General features: G+C 45.9%; 1 protein-coding gene across 8 annotated transcripts in view; it reads left to right on the forward strand.

The window, feature by feature from the left end:
- Positions 1-17,059, forward strand: part of NRP2 (neuropilin 2) — a 122,413-nt gene that overhangs the window by 43,013 nt on the left and 62,341 nt on the right. For all 8 annotated transcript variants that reach the window (XM_073306535.2, XM_073306536.2, XM_073306531.2 and 5 more), the window contains 4 exons: positions 4,247-4,477; positions 5,165-5,320; positions 7,598-7,767; positions 11,135-11,290. In XM_073306535.2, coding sequence (XP_073162636.1) covers positions 4,247-4,477; positions 5,165-5,320; positions 7,598-7,767; positions 11,135-11,290 — 713 coding nt within the window. The remainder of the gene's footprint in view (positions 1-4,246; positions 4,478-5,164; positions 5,321-7,597; positions 7,768-11,134; positions 11,291-17,059) is intronic.

A 17,059-nucleotide genomic window follows, 5' to 3' on the forward strand; every position in this document is an offset into this window, starting at 1 on the left:
GAAGGGGTTAGTTAACCCATCAGGACTGGCTGTTTTCGTGGGATTTGCTGAGGGAATAGTGGACGCTGAGGCAGGGATCAGGATGAGTCTTTGTTCAGGAGGGAAGATAGTTGACTCAAACGGGGCTGTCTTGCCTCTTCCTACTCGTAACCCTTGGTCCTATCCCAGTCCTTCCTGTGTGCCTTGTCCCACTTGCCCTTGCTGTCAGTCCCATGCCCTGACTTTTATGTCATGAAGCAGTAGGACCGGGAGTAGTCCAGTATGCAGCAGTGGCCAGGATGAGGCTGAGCTGACGGAACCAGGCAGTGGTGCTGTGCCGAGAGGCTGCTGGCAGGGAGTGAGAAGCGCTCTGTCCATTGAGTACGAACCAGGAAAGGGCTAACATCATGGGAAAAGACCATTCGAGGGAGAGGAAGTAGGGGCTGCGTCAGAGAGGCAGAAGGAGCAAGAGGAAGGCAGGAGCTGAGTCTTCTCATTCCTGTCCCTCAGCTTGGATTCCCTAGACAAATATACTTCCCTTCAGGTAGAAGGCCTCGGGCTGGGACTTCATCAAGTACAGGCCTCCTTGTTGGTACTGAGTGCTGTTAAAATGCTCACTGTCCTCCCTGAAGAGGGCTCTTGGCTTGAAACCACTCTAGACGAAATTCAAAACATAAGCAAGGTTTCAGTTCCTGGAGAGTGGGAGGCACTGAAGCCAGTTGTTTACACAATCTCAGAGTGCACACAGCCCACCTAGAGAGAACAGTGTCCCCTGAAACCATCTTCAGGGGTAGGAGGGTCTCTGGCCTCAGATCTGCGGGGTAAACAAATCCTGCCTTTTGTTTGTAGACAAACAGATAGGGCATGGATCAGAGCTACGGTTCAGTCAGAACTGGTGCTTATCTGGTGAAGTGTCACTGGCTTTAAAGGGCATCCAATTGAGATACTCCATGTCAGTCACACACACACACACACACACACACACACACAATTAAGAGACGCACTGGGCATATAAACAGCTGCTTCCTAATGGTTAAGTCCCCTGGTGTTGTATTGGTCAGTTTTGCTGCGGCACCCCAAAAGATGACATCCAGGTCACAATTTTCAAACATGCCTAATGAGTTTGAGCACGCAACGCAAGCGATGCAGCTTAACAGGGCCTGCATTTCAGAAAATACTGAGCAGACCTGTCCTGTGAAAATCAGGCCTCATTAAGGGTGTCTCAAGGTTGGCCCCCAGAATCATTACGCTTTTGAAAAGTTTGGCCCCATGACACCCCCTCATACCAAGGAAACTCTGCTGCCAGGTACATCTCATGTTTACTACCTGGTAGAGTTTTCAAAGCTCCTTTTTATTATTAAAAATGGAAGAAGAATAAATTAAGCACACTTTGAAAACCATTCCAAGAAAAAAAAAACGACCCACTCCCCTTTATGCAGGAGTTCATGTATAGCCATGATATTGATGCCTTCCAGGAGAGATGGGTCCAAACCAACACCCTCTCACCAAATACTTTGGGAGAGAGAGATCTGAACTTTATGGCCCCGGCCATCCCTGCCTCTGGGGCGTGACAGTGAGAGCAGTTTGACTCAAACTGTTTTTAAGGGTATGTCCACACTGCTCTGAAAAAACAACCACCCCAAAGGAGGGGTGGTAGCTTTATTACCGGGAGCGCGGCTCCTGCCGATAAAGCGCTGTCTATACTGATGCTTTTCAGCACTAAAACTTTTGTCGCTCCAGGATGTGTTTTTTCACACCCCAGACCGAGAAAGTTGCAGCGCTGCAAAGTGCCAGTGTAGACAAGCCCTAAGTGGTTGCCTTTTTGTTGTTTATGTGCTGAATTGTTCTCTCAGCCTGGTGAGTGGGAGCATTTAGCACATATTGCTGAAGTAAACATGATTTCCATTTATTATTTGCAGGTTATCTTTAAAGCCAGTCATTGTTTGCTGGTTATAGTCAAGCTATTGACAAAGATACTAACCGCTGCAAGCAACCTAAATGAGGAAATCGTTGCTATCTAACAGTATCACAGTTACATTTCTGTACAGTCCCTAGAGGACATTTCCTGACAGTCAACATCTGGTTTATTGAATATTTCTGTGCTTTCCTCCTTGGCTTGGAGTGTGTATTAGTCTCTTCATAAATCTGGCTGCCTTTTTATTTGATCAGGAGTAAATACATTCTTATTCTTGTTCTTTGTGTTGTCTTGCAATTTGTGCTTGGCCTCTTGTATTTCCCTCTGTATTATCACACCAGAGAAGCTGGCCGCTCTCCTATAGTCCGTTAAGAAGTTCCTCTCAATGTTCCTCCACCTAGGGGTACTACAGTAACAGTGGTCCAGCTGTTGTCTCAAGTTGCTCTCCTAACTTGCGTAGGCTAGTGCAGATCTTAATAACAAGGCTCCAATTAGTCCCAAGAAGACTTGCATGAACTGGGTGAGTGAGAGCAGTGAGTTTATAGAGGAGAAGCGCAACATCCCTAGAAAACAAAAGTCAAACCCTTAGTGAATGTTAATCCTGTGTTACAGTCATGGTGATAAAGGCCTCTGTAACACCCTCTTTGCCCCTCCGATGGCCCACAGGCTGGAGATTTCTATTGTCAATTGTCCAGCCTCTAAAAAGCAGTGATTTTAAAGCAGCCATGGTATGAATAGGACACAACCTCCTCTTCTCCCCCACCACCCTGAGGCACCTTGAGCTGGCTGTGGTACAAGGGAGGCCAGCGTCAAGGTCAGGAATAAATAAGTGGCAACATTGTCTGCCCTGTTGGCAATCAGAAAATCTTCCTCGAGAATAGAAATAACTAACATTTCTGGTGCAGACAGCTGAATAAGAGAGAAAGAGCACTCTGTTCCTCCTGTCAACAGAATCTCTCACACACACACCAGTCCTCCCTGTCCTCGAAATCTTTCAACAGCCACAGTCTGGAGACGTAGGCTGGACCAGCCATTTGCACACTCTACAGCTAAGGTGTTAGGCTTTGGATGATGCTGCAGAGAGGTTGCTCTACTAATTGCCGCTCCGATGGAAAATAAAATACATAATAGCAATAATGAATCATTGATAATTTACACTTTGCTAGCAATTGCCCATGGGAGGGTTTTGAAATGCTTTACATGCAGGACTGAAGTAAGCCTCACAACAGCATTGTTTCTAGGTAAGCATTAGTATCCCTATTTTGCTGATGGGGAAACTGAGGCACAGAAAGGTTATGTGACTTGCCCAAGACCTTGCAGGAAGTCTGTGCCACAGCTGGGAAAATAACCCAGATCTCATGACTCTCAAGAAGAAATTTTAGTTCAGATACTGCAGTGATGGGTGTTAGTGTTAAGTTCTAAGATAGACAGGCAGACAGACACAAAATCAGTAGGTCAGGGAGATCTCTTTTAAAAATTAGACAATTCCTTGACCCTGCCAGATTCCATACCTTTTTCTGCCCCACCTAGGTCAGTCACCCTCCCTGACTGTGGGTCATGATTCCCTCAATTAGTTCCCCAAATGTAGCCCAAGAGAGCTAGGTCTTTAGTCTGGCCATATATGTGTTTTACCCCTTAGGCCCATTTCTCCCCCCGCCTCCCCACAATATGTTGGGGGAACCGGTATATTATTTACATTAGCCCAGTTGCAGTCTGCTGAGCTGACCCTGAACATGGTGAGTCCAGGTCCGTTGTTGGTGATGGTATGTCACAAGAATGGGTGCATCTTGGACTCTTCATGTCACAATGCCAGCTAAGAAGACCCTGTGTGCCAAGAGCCCATCTGTAGACTGTAGGAATGGGGTGAAAAAGAACAGCAAACTCTTCCTCATGCCTGACTCACTACTGCTGGCCATGCTCCAGAGCATAACCTCTGTACTGCTGGCATGCTGACATTATGACATTGTGTTGTGATAGGTGCTGGCACGTTGCTTTGCAGTGCAGCTTGGGCTTCTAACCTTTTGGGCTTTCCCATTCCCTTAATACCATTTTCAGAGTATTTGCAGCGGGATTAGCTATCGATTCTCGGTGAGGTTTTCAAAGCAGTCTAGACACACGTCTACAGTGACCGTGAGATGTTCAGTCCAAAGCCTGTCAGAATTATTTCACAATCTCACCCTCTGTCTTTATGAAATTTGCAAAGCTCTTGTGCCCCAAGAAGTTTCCAGCAAAAATCCTGACAACGCTCTGGATACGGAGCGAACACTGCCAAGCACGCAAGGAGGCGAGAGCTGTCAATGTCAGCCATGTTGTTGTTGTTGTTAGTTACGTCCGCTTGTTCTACCCCTGCAGGCTCTGAAGACTGTTCTAGAAACTTCACCAGCCCCAATGGCACTATTGAGTCCCCCGGATTCCCTGATAAGTACCCCCACAACTTGGACTGCACTTTCACCATCATGGCCAAGCCAAAGATGGAAATCATCCTTCAGTTTCTGACCTTTGACCTAGAGCATGACCCCTTGCAGGGTGGAGAGGGAGATTGCAAGTATGATTGGCTGGACATCTGGGATGGCATTCCTCAAGGTAAGCACCGGGGTGACGTATCATCAAGGCTTTTCTCTATGCCTGGCTATTCTCCCATTAACCAGCAGTAATAGGGAGTCTGAAAAATTCCATAGAGGGCATGACTCGTTGGTATTCTGCAGCACTAACAAATGCAAAATATTGTTGGCCTTTTCTCAGCTGTTAAATATGGTGATGTTGCAAATTCTATCTGTTCCCAATACTGGGTTTGTCCGCATGGAGTGTCAGCGTAGACTTCATATTACTGATGAACCTACACCTTTAATTTTCTAATTGTATCACTGGATCATTTGCGTTAGAGATGAAAAAGATCTATTGATCACTGAGTCCATCTCCTTGCAAGTACAGAATAATGTCTGTCCCACAGAGGCTGTATCAGATGTGTTCTATAGTACATGCATCAGAAATGCAGGTAGATGGACACACAGATGTGCACTAGAAATGCGGAGAGGTGGACAAACTGATACTACACTTGATCTACCTCTGTTCTTGTAAAAAATATAAGTGATAGAAACGAAACAATCAAAAATGCCTTCATTTCATCCTGATTGGTTCTGTAGGGTGGATTATTACTCGCTATCCACTACCAGTGTATTCTTGCAAAGTAGTGCTGACTTGTCAGGTTAGATAAAGACTAAAGAGTCCAACCAAAAGGCTGGAGCTACTTTGCTGCTCTTTCTTTTGCAGTTGGCCCTTTGATAGGCAGGTACTGCGGCACTAAGACACCTTCTGAGATCCGCTCAGCTACTGGTATTCTCTCGCTTACCTTCCATACTGATCTGGCAGTGGCTAAAGATGGCTTCTCTGCCCGCTACTACTTGGTCGAGCAGGAGATCCCGGAAAGTAAGTTGGAAATTTTACCATCAGGCCTGTTTGTGGGACTCATGCAGTCATATGGGCTTTTTATTGAATTTCTGGGAGTGTTTCCGTCATTCAGTATGTCTGTATATGCAAGCATTTGGGTGAGTGAGCCAGGATGAGTGTTTCAGACAACTGTACAGAGAGAAATGAAACTATGTATATTTTAGCTTCTGCGTGGAAACTATAGTTACTGATTGTGATGAGTTGGACCCTTCCTTCTGGGATGCCACCTGATGTACTGGGATTTCACTGAGCCTTCCCTGCTCAATCAGTTCCCTCTCCCTGCTTTGCTGAATTAGGTTCTCCGGCCTCTTGCAGCACACACACAAAGGTAGGGCCACACCACACTGTAGACACAGACTGAAGTCAGCTCTGCATATTTTCATAAAGAATATGGAGTGAAACGTCACATGAATTGCAGTTTCCATCTTAGTCTCACCTTTTCACTTGTTCCTAATGTTCTCATATTCCTTCTGTACTGAAACTCTCCATGTCTGGTCTTGATCCAAAGGATTTTTGGAAAATTTGGGCAAAATTGGTGCAGCCATATTATTGATAGAGTGGGAAAAACTACAGTTTTCCCAAAATATACTTTCCCAAATTGCCAATTGGAATTTTGCACTTGTCTAATTCAAAAATGCCTGAAGCTAGAAAGTTCAAACTTAATCTTGTTTTGATAGCCCCTGCTAAGGAAGGCGAAAGTATTTGGTTTGATAAAAATAAGTTCTGTTCTTTCAAAATTATGAACATTTAAACTCAGCAAGTTAACACATACATGTTAGAAATTTTTATTTTATTTTTCTTTGTGACATCCTTCACCTAAGATGATGGTCAAAACCTTTCTGTACTGTGATGCCATGTTACAACAGAAGATAGTTTTAGGACACCTCTCTCAGAAGTTTCAAGCTTTCCCCCCTTCCCCTCCCAAGAAAGAAAGAAAGGGAGGGTGGCTATTGTCCCCAAGTTGAAAACGCATGGCCTAGAGCAGTTTAGAATATTGGACATGCATAGTCAGGGGCTGCTGTACTAAGGATATTTGCATTATGGCTGCCTCTGTGCAGTAGTCTTGCATTCGCTATGTCTCAGTTGGGAATGCCTCAGCTAGGGTTGCATGAGTTAAGGATGCCTCAGTTAAAGGCACTTCAGTTTTTCAAATTTATCCCCCCCCCCATTTTTGTCCCCTTTTTATTCTCTTCTTTAAAAAACAAGGACATTAAATGTACACACTAATGGTCAAGTTTGAAAAATCAAGGGGACTAAAGTCAGAAAATGAAAAATGTTTGCATCAAATCCTGCTCTCACTCACACTGGTGTAAACTGAGACTTTAATGGCACCGCTTAGAGCATAATTTGGCCCAGTTTCTAGTGCAGTGTTAACTCAGCCGTGTTCAACATATGGGACGTTAGTAGAGCTATATCAGTTTACACCAGCTTAGGGTCTGGCCCATGTAGTATTTGCTACTGATGTTTTCTTTGTGAAATGTATCTCACTGTTTGTTAGGAAACATATGCCGTAAAATATACATGATGTGACACATGGCTGAGTTAATGTGGATTTAAAAGCCTTAAAAGTGAGGAAATTCAAAAAGTTGAGTTCTAGATTTCTCAGTGTTAATGGTAGTGACCTTTTAAGCCAGTCTACCCCATGCAGCCACCTATGGACCCACACTTTTCCAAAGGGCAATGCATACCCACACATAGACATCTTTCAAATCTGAGTGCCATTCTTGATCACTCATGTATGTTCCCATCTGTTTCTGGCAACTGTGGGATATGGCAGAGAGTGCATTCCTCAGTGATTCCTTTCCTGCCTTTCCCAGCTTTGGCTAGAATTCACCTCTTGGCTTCAAGAGGTTATAAGTTGCCAAGGAGCTTCACAATCAGGTGTGAGGGCTTGGCACATCTTGAAAAGGGATTGGGGGAGTTGTAAACAGGGTATGGCCAGGGGGAGGGTTGTGGGTGCGCAAAGGTGGAAGAACCTTATTATAGAGGGGAAAGGATCTGGACTGAGCCCCCCACATGTGTTAATTTACAGAGGGTCTTGCAAACCTAAGGCCAGTCCTGTGCTTAATGCTGAATAGTTTTTTGCATTGCATGTGTATGCAGATATTTCTGTGTAAATCCGATCATTGTGACAGACATATGGGTTTGATCTAGGATGCTGGGGAGTAGTTCATGGCTTACTTCCAGTTGGGAGTGGAAGATACAGAATTTGTAAACTTGTCTCTGTGTGTGTCTGCGCGCGCATGTCTGCTCCAGACTTCCAGTGCAACATTCCTTTGGGGATGGAATCTGGCAGAATCTCCAATGAACAGATCAGTGCCTCCTCCACCTACTCGGACAGAAGGTGGACCCCACAGCAGAGCCGGCTCAACAGTGATGACAACGGATGGACCCCCAACCTGGATTCCAACAAGGAGTTCCTCCAGGTTCGTACAGGTCCCCGTGACAGGAAGAGGAAATAGAGTGCTAAATTATCGAGGATGAATATTAAATCTTGATTTTATTAAGGCATTTGACACAGTCCCACATGACAAACTAAGCAAACTAGGGAAATGTGGACTAAATGAAAATACCATAAGGTGGGCACAAGTGCTTGAAGAATTGTATTCAAAGAGTAATTATCAATGGTTTGCTCTCCAACTGGGAGGATGTATCTACTGGGGATGCACAAGGGTCTGTCCTGCGTCCGGAACTAGTCAACATTTTCATTAATGGCTTGGATCATGGAGTGGAGAGTATGCTTATAAAATTTTCTGGGAGGGATAGCAAGTGTTTTGGAGGACAGGATTAGAATTTAAAACTACCTGATAAATTGGAGAATTGGTCTGAAATCTGAAACTCGATAAAGACAAGTGCAAAGTACTACACTTAGGAAGGCAAAATCAAATGCACAACTACAAAATGGGGAATAACTAGATAGGCAGTGGTATTGCTTAAAAGGATCTGGGGTTTATAGTGGATCATAAATTGAATATGAGCCAACAATGTGATACGGCTGTGAAAAAGTCTATCATCTTTCTGTGGCATATTAACTGGAGTGTTGTATGGAGGATATGGGAGGTAATAGTCCTGCTCCACTCAGCACTGGTGAGGACTCAGCTGCAGTACTGTGTCCAGTTTTGGGCTCCACACTTTAAGAAAGATGTGAACAAACTGGAGAGAGTCCAGAGGAGAGCAACAAAAACGATAAAAGGTTTAGAAAACCCGACCTATGAGGAAAGGTTTAAAAAAATGGATTTGTTTAGTCTTCAGAAAAGAAGACTGAGAGGAGACCCTGATAAGAGTCTTCAAATATGTTAAAGGCTGCTATAAAGAGGATTGTCATCAATAGTTTTCCATGTCTGCAGAAGGTAGGACAAGAAGTAATCAGCTTAATCTGCAGTAAGTGAGATTTAGGTTAGATATTAGGAAAAACATTTTACCTCTAAGGATCATTAAGAACCAGAATAGGTTACCAAACGAGGTTGTAAAATCTCCACCCTTGGAGGTTTTTAAGAACAGGTTAGACAAACATCTTGCTGGGATGGTCTAGGTTTACTTGGTTTTACCTGGTCCTGCTGCGTCATGGTTGGGGCTGGACTAGATGACTTCTCAAGGTCCCTTTCAGCCCTACATGTCTATGATTCTATGATTAATGTGCTGTAGAGATGGGGAATTGTGGCTATAATACTGGGCTTAGCAACAGTTTTGTGTTGCCAGGCAGCTGCTGCAGTGTGCAATATTGAACTGACCTCTAGATCACTTTTGTCAAAAGCATGGTCCACTAGAGGCCAAACCAGCATTGGCCTCTGAGCAAGTGCTGAAAGGGCACGCTGGCATTGGCAGGCACTGCTGTGCAGGCCTGGTAGCCAGCACTGGCAGAGCAACACTGTGAGAAAGCATCTCTGCTGGACGCAAAGCCAGCGTTGGCAAAGCCTCACCATTGCACTCCAAAACTTCAGCTTTCCTCCCTCCCCCGCTTTGAGCCACATTGACTGTCCTGCTGTTAAACTGACCCTTGAACATAATAAGGCTTGTGGAATATTTTATTGCCTTTGTGACATGCAGAGAGTCCACGGTGGGTGAGCTACCGTTTAGGGAAGTCAGGACGACTCTGCCTTTGTGAAAGGAGCCAGCCCTGCTGCTGGCCCATTAACATTCCTGCACAAGTCCTGACTTGACCTTATGCCCCCTGAACCTCCATGGACTTTCTAGAGAGCTGAGAGAGAGAGAGCAGTCTCTGGCTACTTACAAGGACCATTGACTCTGCAGCCACCCTGATGGCCAGAGTCTTAACTAAATGTTGGGAATGTGCAGCTAGAATAATACTGACTGTGCTGGAGATGTAGTGAGCATGGTCAGTGTGAAATTCAGGTCGGGATTTCAGAGCAAAGTCTTTCTTTAAGCCCTTCGTTAGAAACACATTATCTAACGGTAAACATCTGATGAAGTGAGCTGTAGCTCACGAAAGCTCATGCTCAAATAAATTGGTTAGTCTCTAAGGTGCCACAAGTACTCCTTTTCTTTCTCCACAAAGTGTTTCTGAGTGGCTCTATTGCTGTGAGATGGTGCGTGCTAATGGGCATTAAGAACTGAAGGTACTGAAATGTCATTGCCTGAAGCAGATGTCCAAGGGCTTGTCTACACTACCGCGTGGGGTCGATCTAAGATACGCAACTTCAGCTACGGGAATAGCATAGCTGAAGTCGACGTACTGAGATCTACTTACTGCAGTGTCTTCACTGCAGTAAGTTGGCAGCTGACGTTCTCCTGTCGACTCCACTTGCGCTCCTCGTTCTGGTGGAGTACCGGAGTTGACGGGAGAGTGCTCACAACATCTATCTAGACGCGATAAATCGACCCCCGCTGGATCGATCACTGCCTGTCGATCCGGTGGGTAGTGTAGACAAGCCCTAAATCTTCATTCGTGGCAGTGCTACCAAGCCAGATCGTGTGACCTTTTTTAACCCACATAACTAAAATAAACATTAAAAACATTGAAAACTGCTGCTCTTGCTAATTGGCCATCATGACTTTATTTTACATGGAAAAGCTCTGTCCCGTGGCTTCTGTCCCATTTAAAAGGAAGCAAGTGTTTAATTTTAGTGACAATCCTGTTTGGTCTGAGGGGAGACTTTGTACTTTCATTTACAGCCAAACTTCAAAGTCCTTAATCAGTTTCACCCAGTCCTCACACTAGCTGAATTCCTGCTGAGGTCAAACCCTGCTTTTTTCCCATTGAAATCAATGGGAGTTTCCTTAAAGACTGAGTACAAACTGAGAAAGGGCATCAAGATTTTGCCCCTTGTGATCAATCACACTTTCGTACACAGTCACTTAGCCTGCTTCATACTTAAACAGAGACAGAGACACCTGCAACGTACTTTCCCCTCTCTTTCCCCTGAAAGTATAAAATTGCATGAAAACGGCAGAGCATAAAACATTTGTTCTCTGTGGCATGTTCAGTTAAGTGGTCTGAAAATCAGCCCTGGAACAGTACTGCTGAGTTTCCAAACCAGTGTGACCCTTGTTGCACAGAACACTCAAGCAATGGCAGTGGTAAAAGCCACAGCTGTGTCTACATGCTCTGATGAAAGCAAATGGGATATTAGATCCTCCGCTGGTATAAATCCACAAAGCTCCAGTCGCACTGCATCAGCTGGAGCCATGCTGGTTTGCACCCTGTGAGCAGTTGACTTTTAGTTTTTAAAAATGAGGGGATGGTCCAGTCCACAGTGGGACTGATGGTAATCACCATTTTCTTCCTCATCCTCCTTTCCCTTCTCTCCTCACTGCCCCCCACCCCCCGATCAGGTGGACCTTCGTTTCCTGACCATGTTGACCGCCATTGCTACCCAGGGTGCCATCTCCAAAGAAACGCAGAATGGCTACTATGTCCGCTCCTACAAGCTGGAAGTCAGCACCAACGGTGAGGACTGGATGATGTACCGGCATGGTAAAAACCATAAGGTAAATGCATTGTCCCTTAACAGCTGCACCCGTGGGAGCCTTGCCAGCGGTGGAGGAGTGGGAGGGGAAAGGCGAGAATACATTTTATGGATTTAGGGATTTATTTTGTAAGGCCTGTTTTGCTGACGCTGCTGCTCAGGGCTGACAGGCTGCGTGGGGAGGCCTTCCCCAGAAATGATCTTTCTCATCGATAGAGCGATCACTGTTCCTTAGAAAACCTGGCTGCTGTTGCGTCTTGCTCAGTGGAGAGAGCCTGCAGTATGTTCTTTGACTGCAAATGAAGGAGAAAATGCTTTTCACAGCCCGTATTTTGCCATACAAGATTCATTGAGCATTTATGGCTGGAGCCCCATCCCCATGCTGGGTTAACAATCACAAAACCACATGAAACTGCAATTCAGGAGTTATTGAGGCCTGGAAATGAAAGGGCACAAATCCTAAGAGGGGATCGCTGTGTCCCGGAGAATAAAACAAACAATAAATAATGAGGAGCAATTCAGTTTGTCAGGCATACGGGATCTGCAGTAGCAATCACAGTTGGCAGTGCTGCTTGTGTCTGCTGTAGCCGCAGCTCCTGGAGGTGTGTAGTGGGGTGGGGAGGTGGGTTGTGTGTAATATGGATGTTTGACCCTTGGAGATCTTTGAGCCTCCGATGCACCCTAAATGCACAATGAAGGGAACGCTCATGAGGCGCTGTGGTTTTGAGGGTGGGTAGGGGAACAGCTGGCTGCACAGAGTGCCGATGTATATAAAACAGAAGTGGTTTCAGGTAGGTGCGGCACTGTAATTCGCCTGGGCTGTACAGGTGCCCTTTAATTAAAGGATCTTCTGAAATGCCCCTGAGAGCTCTGTTGTGGTTGGCTGCGGTGTTGACGTCCCCTAGTGGATCGTGTACATAGGCACTGTACAGTGTGGGGAACAGCAGCAGCTGTCCCCCAAACAAGAATTTCATCCGCACAATCTGTTCTGTACATTAACTGCTGAGGGTTGGGGCACAAAACGGAGATGAAGGTGAAGTGATTTTGCTATGACTTTATTTATTTATTTGTCATTTTCCTGAGTGAGGCTCTCAGCCCTCCACTGGCAAAGGGCATGAAACCCTCTGGCTCAACTTCACAGCCATTCATCCAAACGTTTTCTTTCCTCTGTGTCCGCATGGTTTCACCTACCCCACAAGTGTCTTTCAGCGTGTGTCTCAGGTTCAGACTAACTAAGGTGCCTATTTGGTCCCCATTACCATTGTATTAGAGCATCTCACACTGACCTATTTATCCCCAGAACACCCCTGGTGAGGTACGGAGGGGGAACTGAGGCAGAGAGAGGCTAAGTGACTTGCCCAGGTCACACACAAAGTCTGTGGCAGAGCAGGCAACTGAATGCAGGGCTCCTGAGTCCTATGATAATGCCCTAACCATTGACCCACGCTTCATATCAAAGCTTACTGCAAATCAACTAGCACCCCTTGGATTCACACTCAAATCATGAAACTCCACATTTCCTGAAGATTGGCCTGACCCAAACTCCCAAATCCAAACACCTTTGGGCAGATTGGATCTGGAGCTGCATGTGGCAGGTAGGGCCCATCTCTAAAATGTCACATCATTCCAGTACAAAACTATCTGGAGTCTGTGGCTGCCTCCCAGCTGGGCCCAGGTTGTCTCAGAAAGCTCCTAGGCCTTAGCAGACCTCTTGATGAACATTGGCTGAGTTTCTAGGCTGCAACAAAACATATAATCAGGGGAGTTTGAAGTTTCATTAGGACCATTTTTGCAAAGCATACAGGGAATGGGCAAAACTGGGGTTAGAAAGATGTGCTCTGAAAAACCAAGTTGGTCAGGCTGGTGTTTAAATTGCCCTTTGCAGGAAATTTGCAAGTCAGTGTCAGTTTCAGTGTGATGCAGATTTTTGTCACCTCTGACTTTATCCTTACCTGCCAGGGGACTCTGTAGACATGAAACCAGATCCTTGGCTGGTATTAGTCAGGGCAGCTGGGTTGACTTCAATGGAGATAAGTTGTTCTACACCAGCTGGAGATCTAGTCCACAAAGCATGAGACCCTTCGGCCCAGATCCTCAGCTGGTGTCACTCAGCGTAGCTGCTCAGCAGTCAGTGGAGCTGTGCTCCTTGACACCAGCTGAGGATCTGGCCCCTTTGTATGTAGAAAGACAGCTCAGCTACACAACCTCCTTCAATATAAATCTCTCCCTCTTTACTCCTTTATGTTCATCCCAGTCTCTCTCCCTCTCCCTTTTGCTGGACTCAATTTAGCAGACACCTCCTGAGGCTGGTGGAGAAGTAATTGCTTTTTGGTGACCTGCCTAGCCTGAAATCAGGGTGACTGGTTTGTTCCCCTCCCCTTTAAATGTTCAGCCTTCAGCAGCTGAGCAGCAGCAGAATGAGTGCAGAACCTTCTGATTCGACTGTACATCCCTCAGCCCCGGAGCGCGGCTCAGCGCATGGAGCACCAGCGAGCTGGCCGCGCTTCCCGTTTAACGTTAATCACTGCTGTTCTTTCATTAGGAAACCTCCCAGATGTCTGTATTTAATGTGCAGATTCCACACTATTCCTGGTGCGTCAGTGCAGCTCTCCGCACGGTTCACAGTGAAATAGTTGAGTGAACCGTGCCAAACAGATTTGTCAAGTCTGCCGCAGTTTGATTTGATGCCACGAGGAGTGGGGAGGGGCGGAGGACTCCGTATTCCTGCGTATACACGTATAGATGGATCAGCCCATCTCCCTCTTGCCTGTGTAAGGTGGGCAGGGAGCCAAGCTTAACTGGCGCTTCCCGCGAGTCGGCTAACATCTACATCTTCATCAGAGAGAGAGAGAGAGATACAAAAGAGGAGAAGGACTGAGCATAGGAGGGGTGGATGGCAGATAATATTCTCTCCAGAAAGTGGAGGGCAGGTATGACCTCCCCTCCAGTGCTTATGGTGCCAAGGAAGAGGAAAGGGTGGGTAGATGTGGTGTTTACTGCAGAATTTGAAGGCTAGACTTCAGTTCCCTGGCTGCTCTCAGCGTTGATACAGTGTACCAAAGGCAAGGGAACAGGAAAAAGGAGAATAAAGTGGAGGAAAACAAGATTAATGAGAGCTCAAGGCAGTGGAGGACGACTGTTGTTGTCTTGCAGAGTGCTAATATATTTGGGGGAGAGGGAAGGGAGGGTAGCCAAATTGCAAACATGCTGCCTGAATGAGATCAGGACTAATCAGAGTCTTTCTGTTTCCACTCCTGTCCACCAACCTGCCTCCTCAGCCCAGCTGCTCCCAGTCAACAGGTGAGGGAGGCTATGCTGTGCTGAGGAAAGTGATTATAGCTTCGTCTGGAGCATTGCAGGCATGCTTCTCTCCAGATTTAGCCTAGAAAATTGTACACATAGGCAATACATCCACATTCATTTACATGAATGTTGAACAGACGTGCCTGTTATACATTAGTCCATTAGTCTCTCTCTCTCGTACACAAACACACGTATGAGACATGGGCAAAATATGGATGCAAATTTCCAACGCTCCCAAATACATGGTTTATCTCTGTAACAGAGATAAGGAGCAGAGTTGGGGACTTCCTCTCTGCCATGCACACACACTGTTTATAACTACACCACAAACCAGAGAATCAGTGGACCCAATGGGTCATATTTCCAAGCACAGTATAGTGCCCATTTATATCAGTCCCTTGTCAGGCATTTTTGTAAGCTGTAACAAAAAGTACTTGAACTCTCGCTTTGGACATCTATGTTCAATGCTCTGGGTGAAAGCTCAGTCCTGTGGCTTCTTTATCTAAAGAGCTGCAGGGAAGATCTAGCCCTCAGCCCACACTCTCCTCTGCACTAAGGTACCGCACTGCAGATGTTTAACCCATCTCCCAAATTCTGACTTGCTTTCACTGTTTGTGTAGATGAAACGAGGATCACTTCAGATTTGTCCATATTTGGAAAATTAGTTCCTAAAATTCACCCCTGGAGCTGCACCTGTGGAGAACTACAGGTCCCAGTTTTCCTAGCATAGTTGCAATCCTATGTTTATGGGGCCCAATTCATCCCTTGTAGCATACCAGTAGATCCCATTGCTCTTGGATACCAGCTGACTCCCTGATCTAGGATTTGTCTAGGTATATAGGATCCTATATTATATCTTTAATGGGAATAACTTTTGATCCGGTAAAGGGCACTCTCAGATGCAGAGATTCCGCTCCAGTGATGGTTCTCTGCCCAGTGTACACAGGGCCCAGTCTTGCATGCATTCCTCAGGAAATACTCCCAGGGCAGGCAATGGGAGTGAGGGGTAGAGGCTGAGGTGCACTGCTTTCTGTCTGGCTGCAGGATCATTTCTCTTTTACACCCCCAGTCTGCTATTCCTGGATTTAATAAATGCAGAACTATCCATCTCCTCTTCTCCAGGATCCTCACGCCACCAAGCTGCCCTGCTCCCCATTTCAAGTCTGGCAAGAAAAATAATCTCCCTGACTTTTCTCCTTCATGCTTCTCTGTCTCAAATCCTGAAACCCTAATCCTGTTAACGCGCTCTGTTCCAGGCCTCTGTCTCCATGGGGTAACCTAATCCTGCAGTAAATCTAGTCCATGCAAAGACAGACACACACACAGCTGGGGGAGGAGCGGCTGCTATCCCCGCCCCCACCCTAGAAAACACAAAACCTCTCCCTGGAATGTCCCAAGAAATTGCATGATGACAAAAACAGCACTAAAAATAAATAAGGCAAGAGACTGTCCCCAACCATAAACTGCTTTTTGGATTTAATGGTGCTTTTCTCGCCTTTGCTTCACTTCTGACTTGGCAGCTGATAGGATTCCCACACCCGGTGGAACTAATGCAGCTTTAAAAAATCCCCTAGCCGACAAGGGGAAGTTTTAAAGTGAAGAGTGTCCTGGGTATGATTTACAAGTGGAGGCAGGAGGTGGAAAAACCCACCCTGGCATCCTCCAGCCCCGGCATCCTCCCCCTTCCCTGTGTTTCTGCAGCAAATTAATTAAGCGAGTCAACTCTCATTGATTATCAATTTAATTTTATGTGTGGACCTGTTGGCTGGACTAAAATGGAAGTAAAAATAAAAGTGTAGGGAGGGGACAGACAGGTCTTTGATGCTGCAGTGAAAGTGGGTTGCCTTGGCCGCTGCTTAGAAGATGCTTTTAATTTGTTAATGGTTTTTACATTTGTCTTCCAACTCTGCCACCCTTGTGTGTGTATTTTCATCTATCACAGCCAGATCCTCAGATTGTGTAAATCATTGCAGATCCATATAAGTCAATGGATCTACCTTGATATACACCAGCTATGGATCTGGTGCATCATGTGTGTTGAGTGGCTTGCAATGTACAGAGGTAGGGAGACAATGTGATGTTCTCATTGTGTAACAAAACATTACTGCTTCGTTGGGGCTCTGGGTTTCACAAGTGCTCCTGCTGGTTCTTGCTGTGCTATGAAACTCAGGGCATGATTCCAAGCCTCCCGAAATCAATGAGAATCTTTCCCTGGATCTCAAGGGGCTTTGGATCAGACTTTTAGTTAAAACAAATTCGACCAACAATAGGTTTCTCTCACCAACAGGTCAGCGTCCAGCATCTCTAAAGAAGGAAGGGGGCCAAGGTTTCCAGAAGTGATCAGGGATGGTGGGTGTCTCACTTTGGGGAGGGAGGCATTCAACCTGAGACAACTTAAGGGGCCTGATTTTCTTAAAGTGCTCAGAAAATCTGGCCCCTTAAAGGTGTGCCATGCTGGACGCCAAACCACCCCAAATCAGTCATTGCT

This window comes from Lepidochelys kempii, chromosome 11, assembly GCF_965140285.1.
Source record: "Lepidochelys kempii isolate rLepKem1 chromosome 11, rLepKem1.hap1, whole genome shotgun sequence".
NCBI classification, from domain to species: domain Eukaryota; kingdom Metazoa; phylum Chordata; order Testudines; family Cheloniidae; genus Lepidochelys; species Lepidochelys kempii.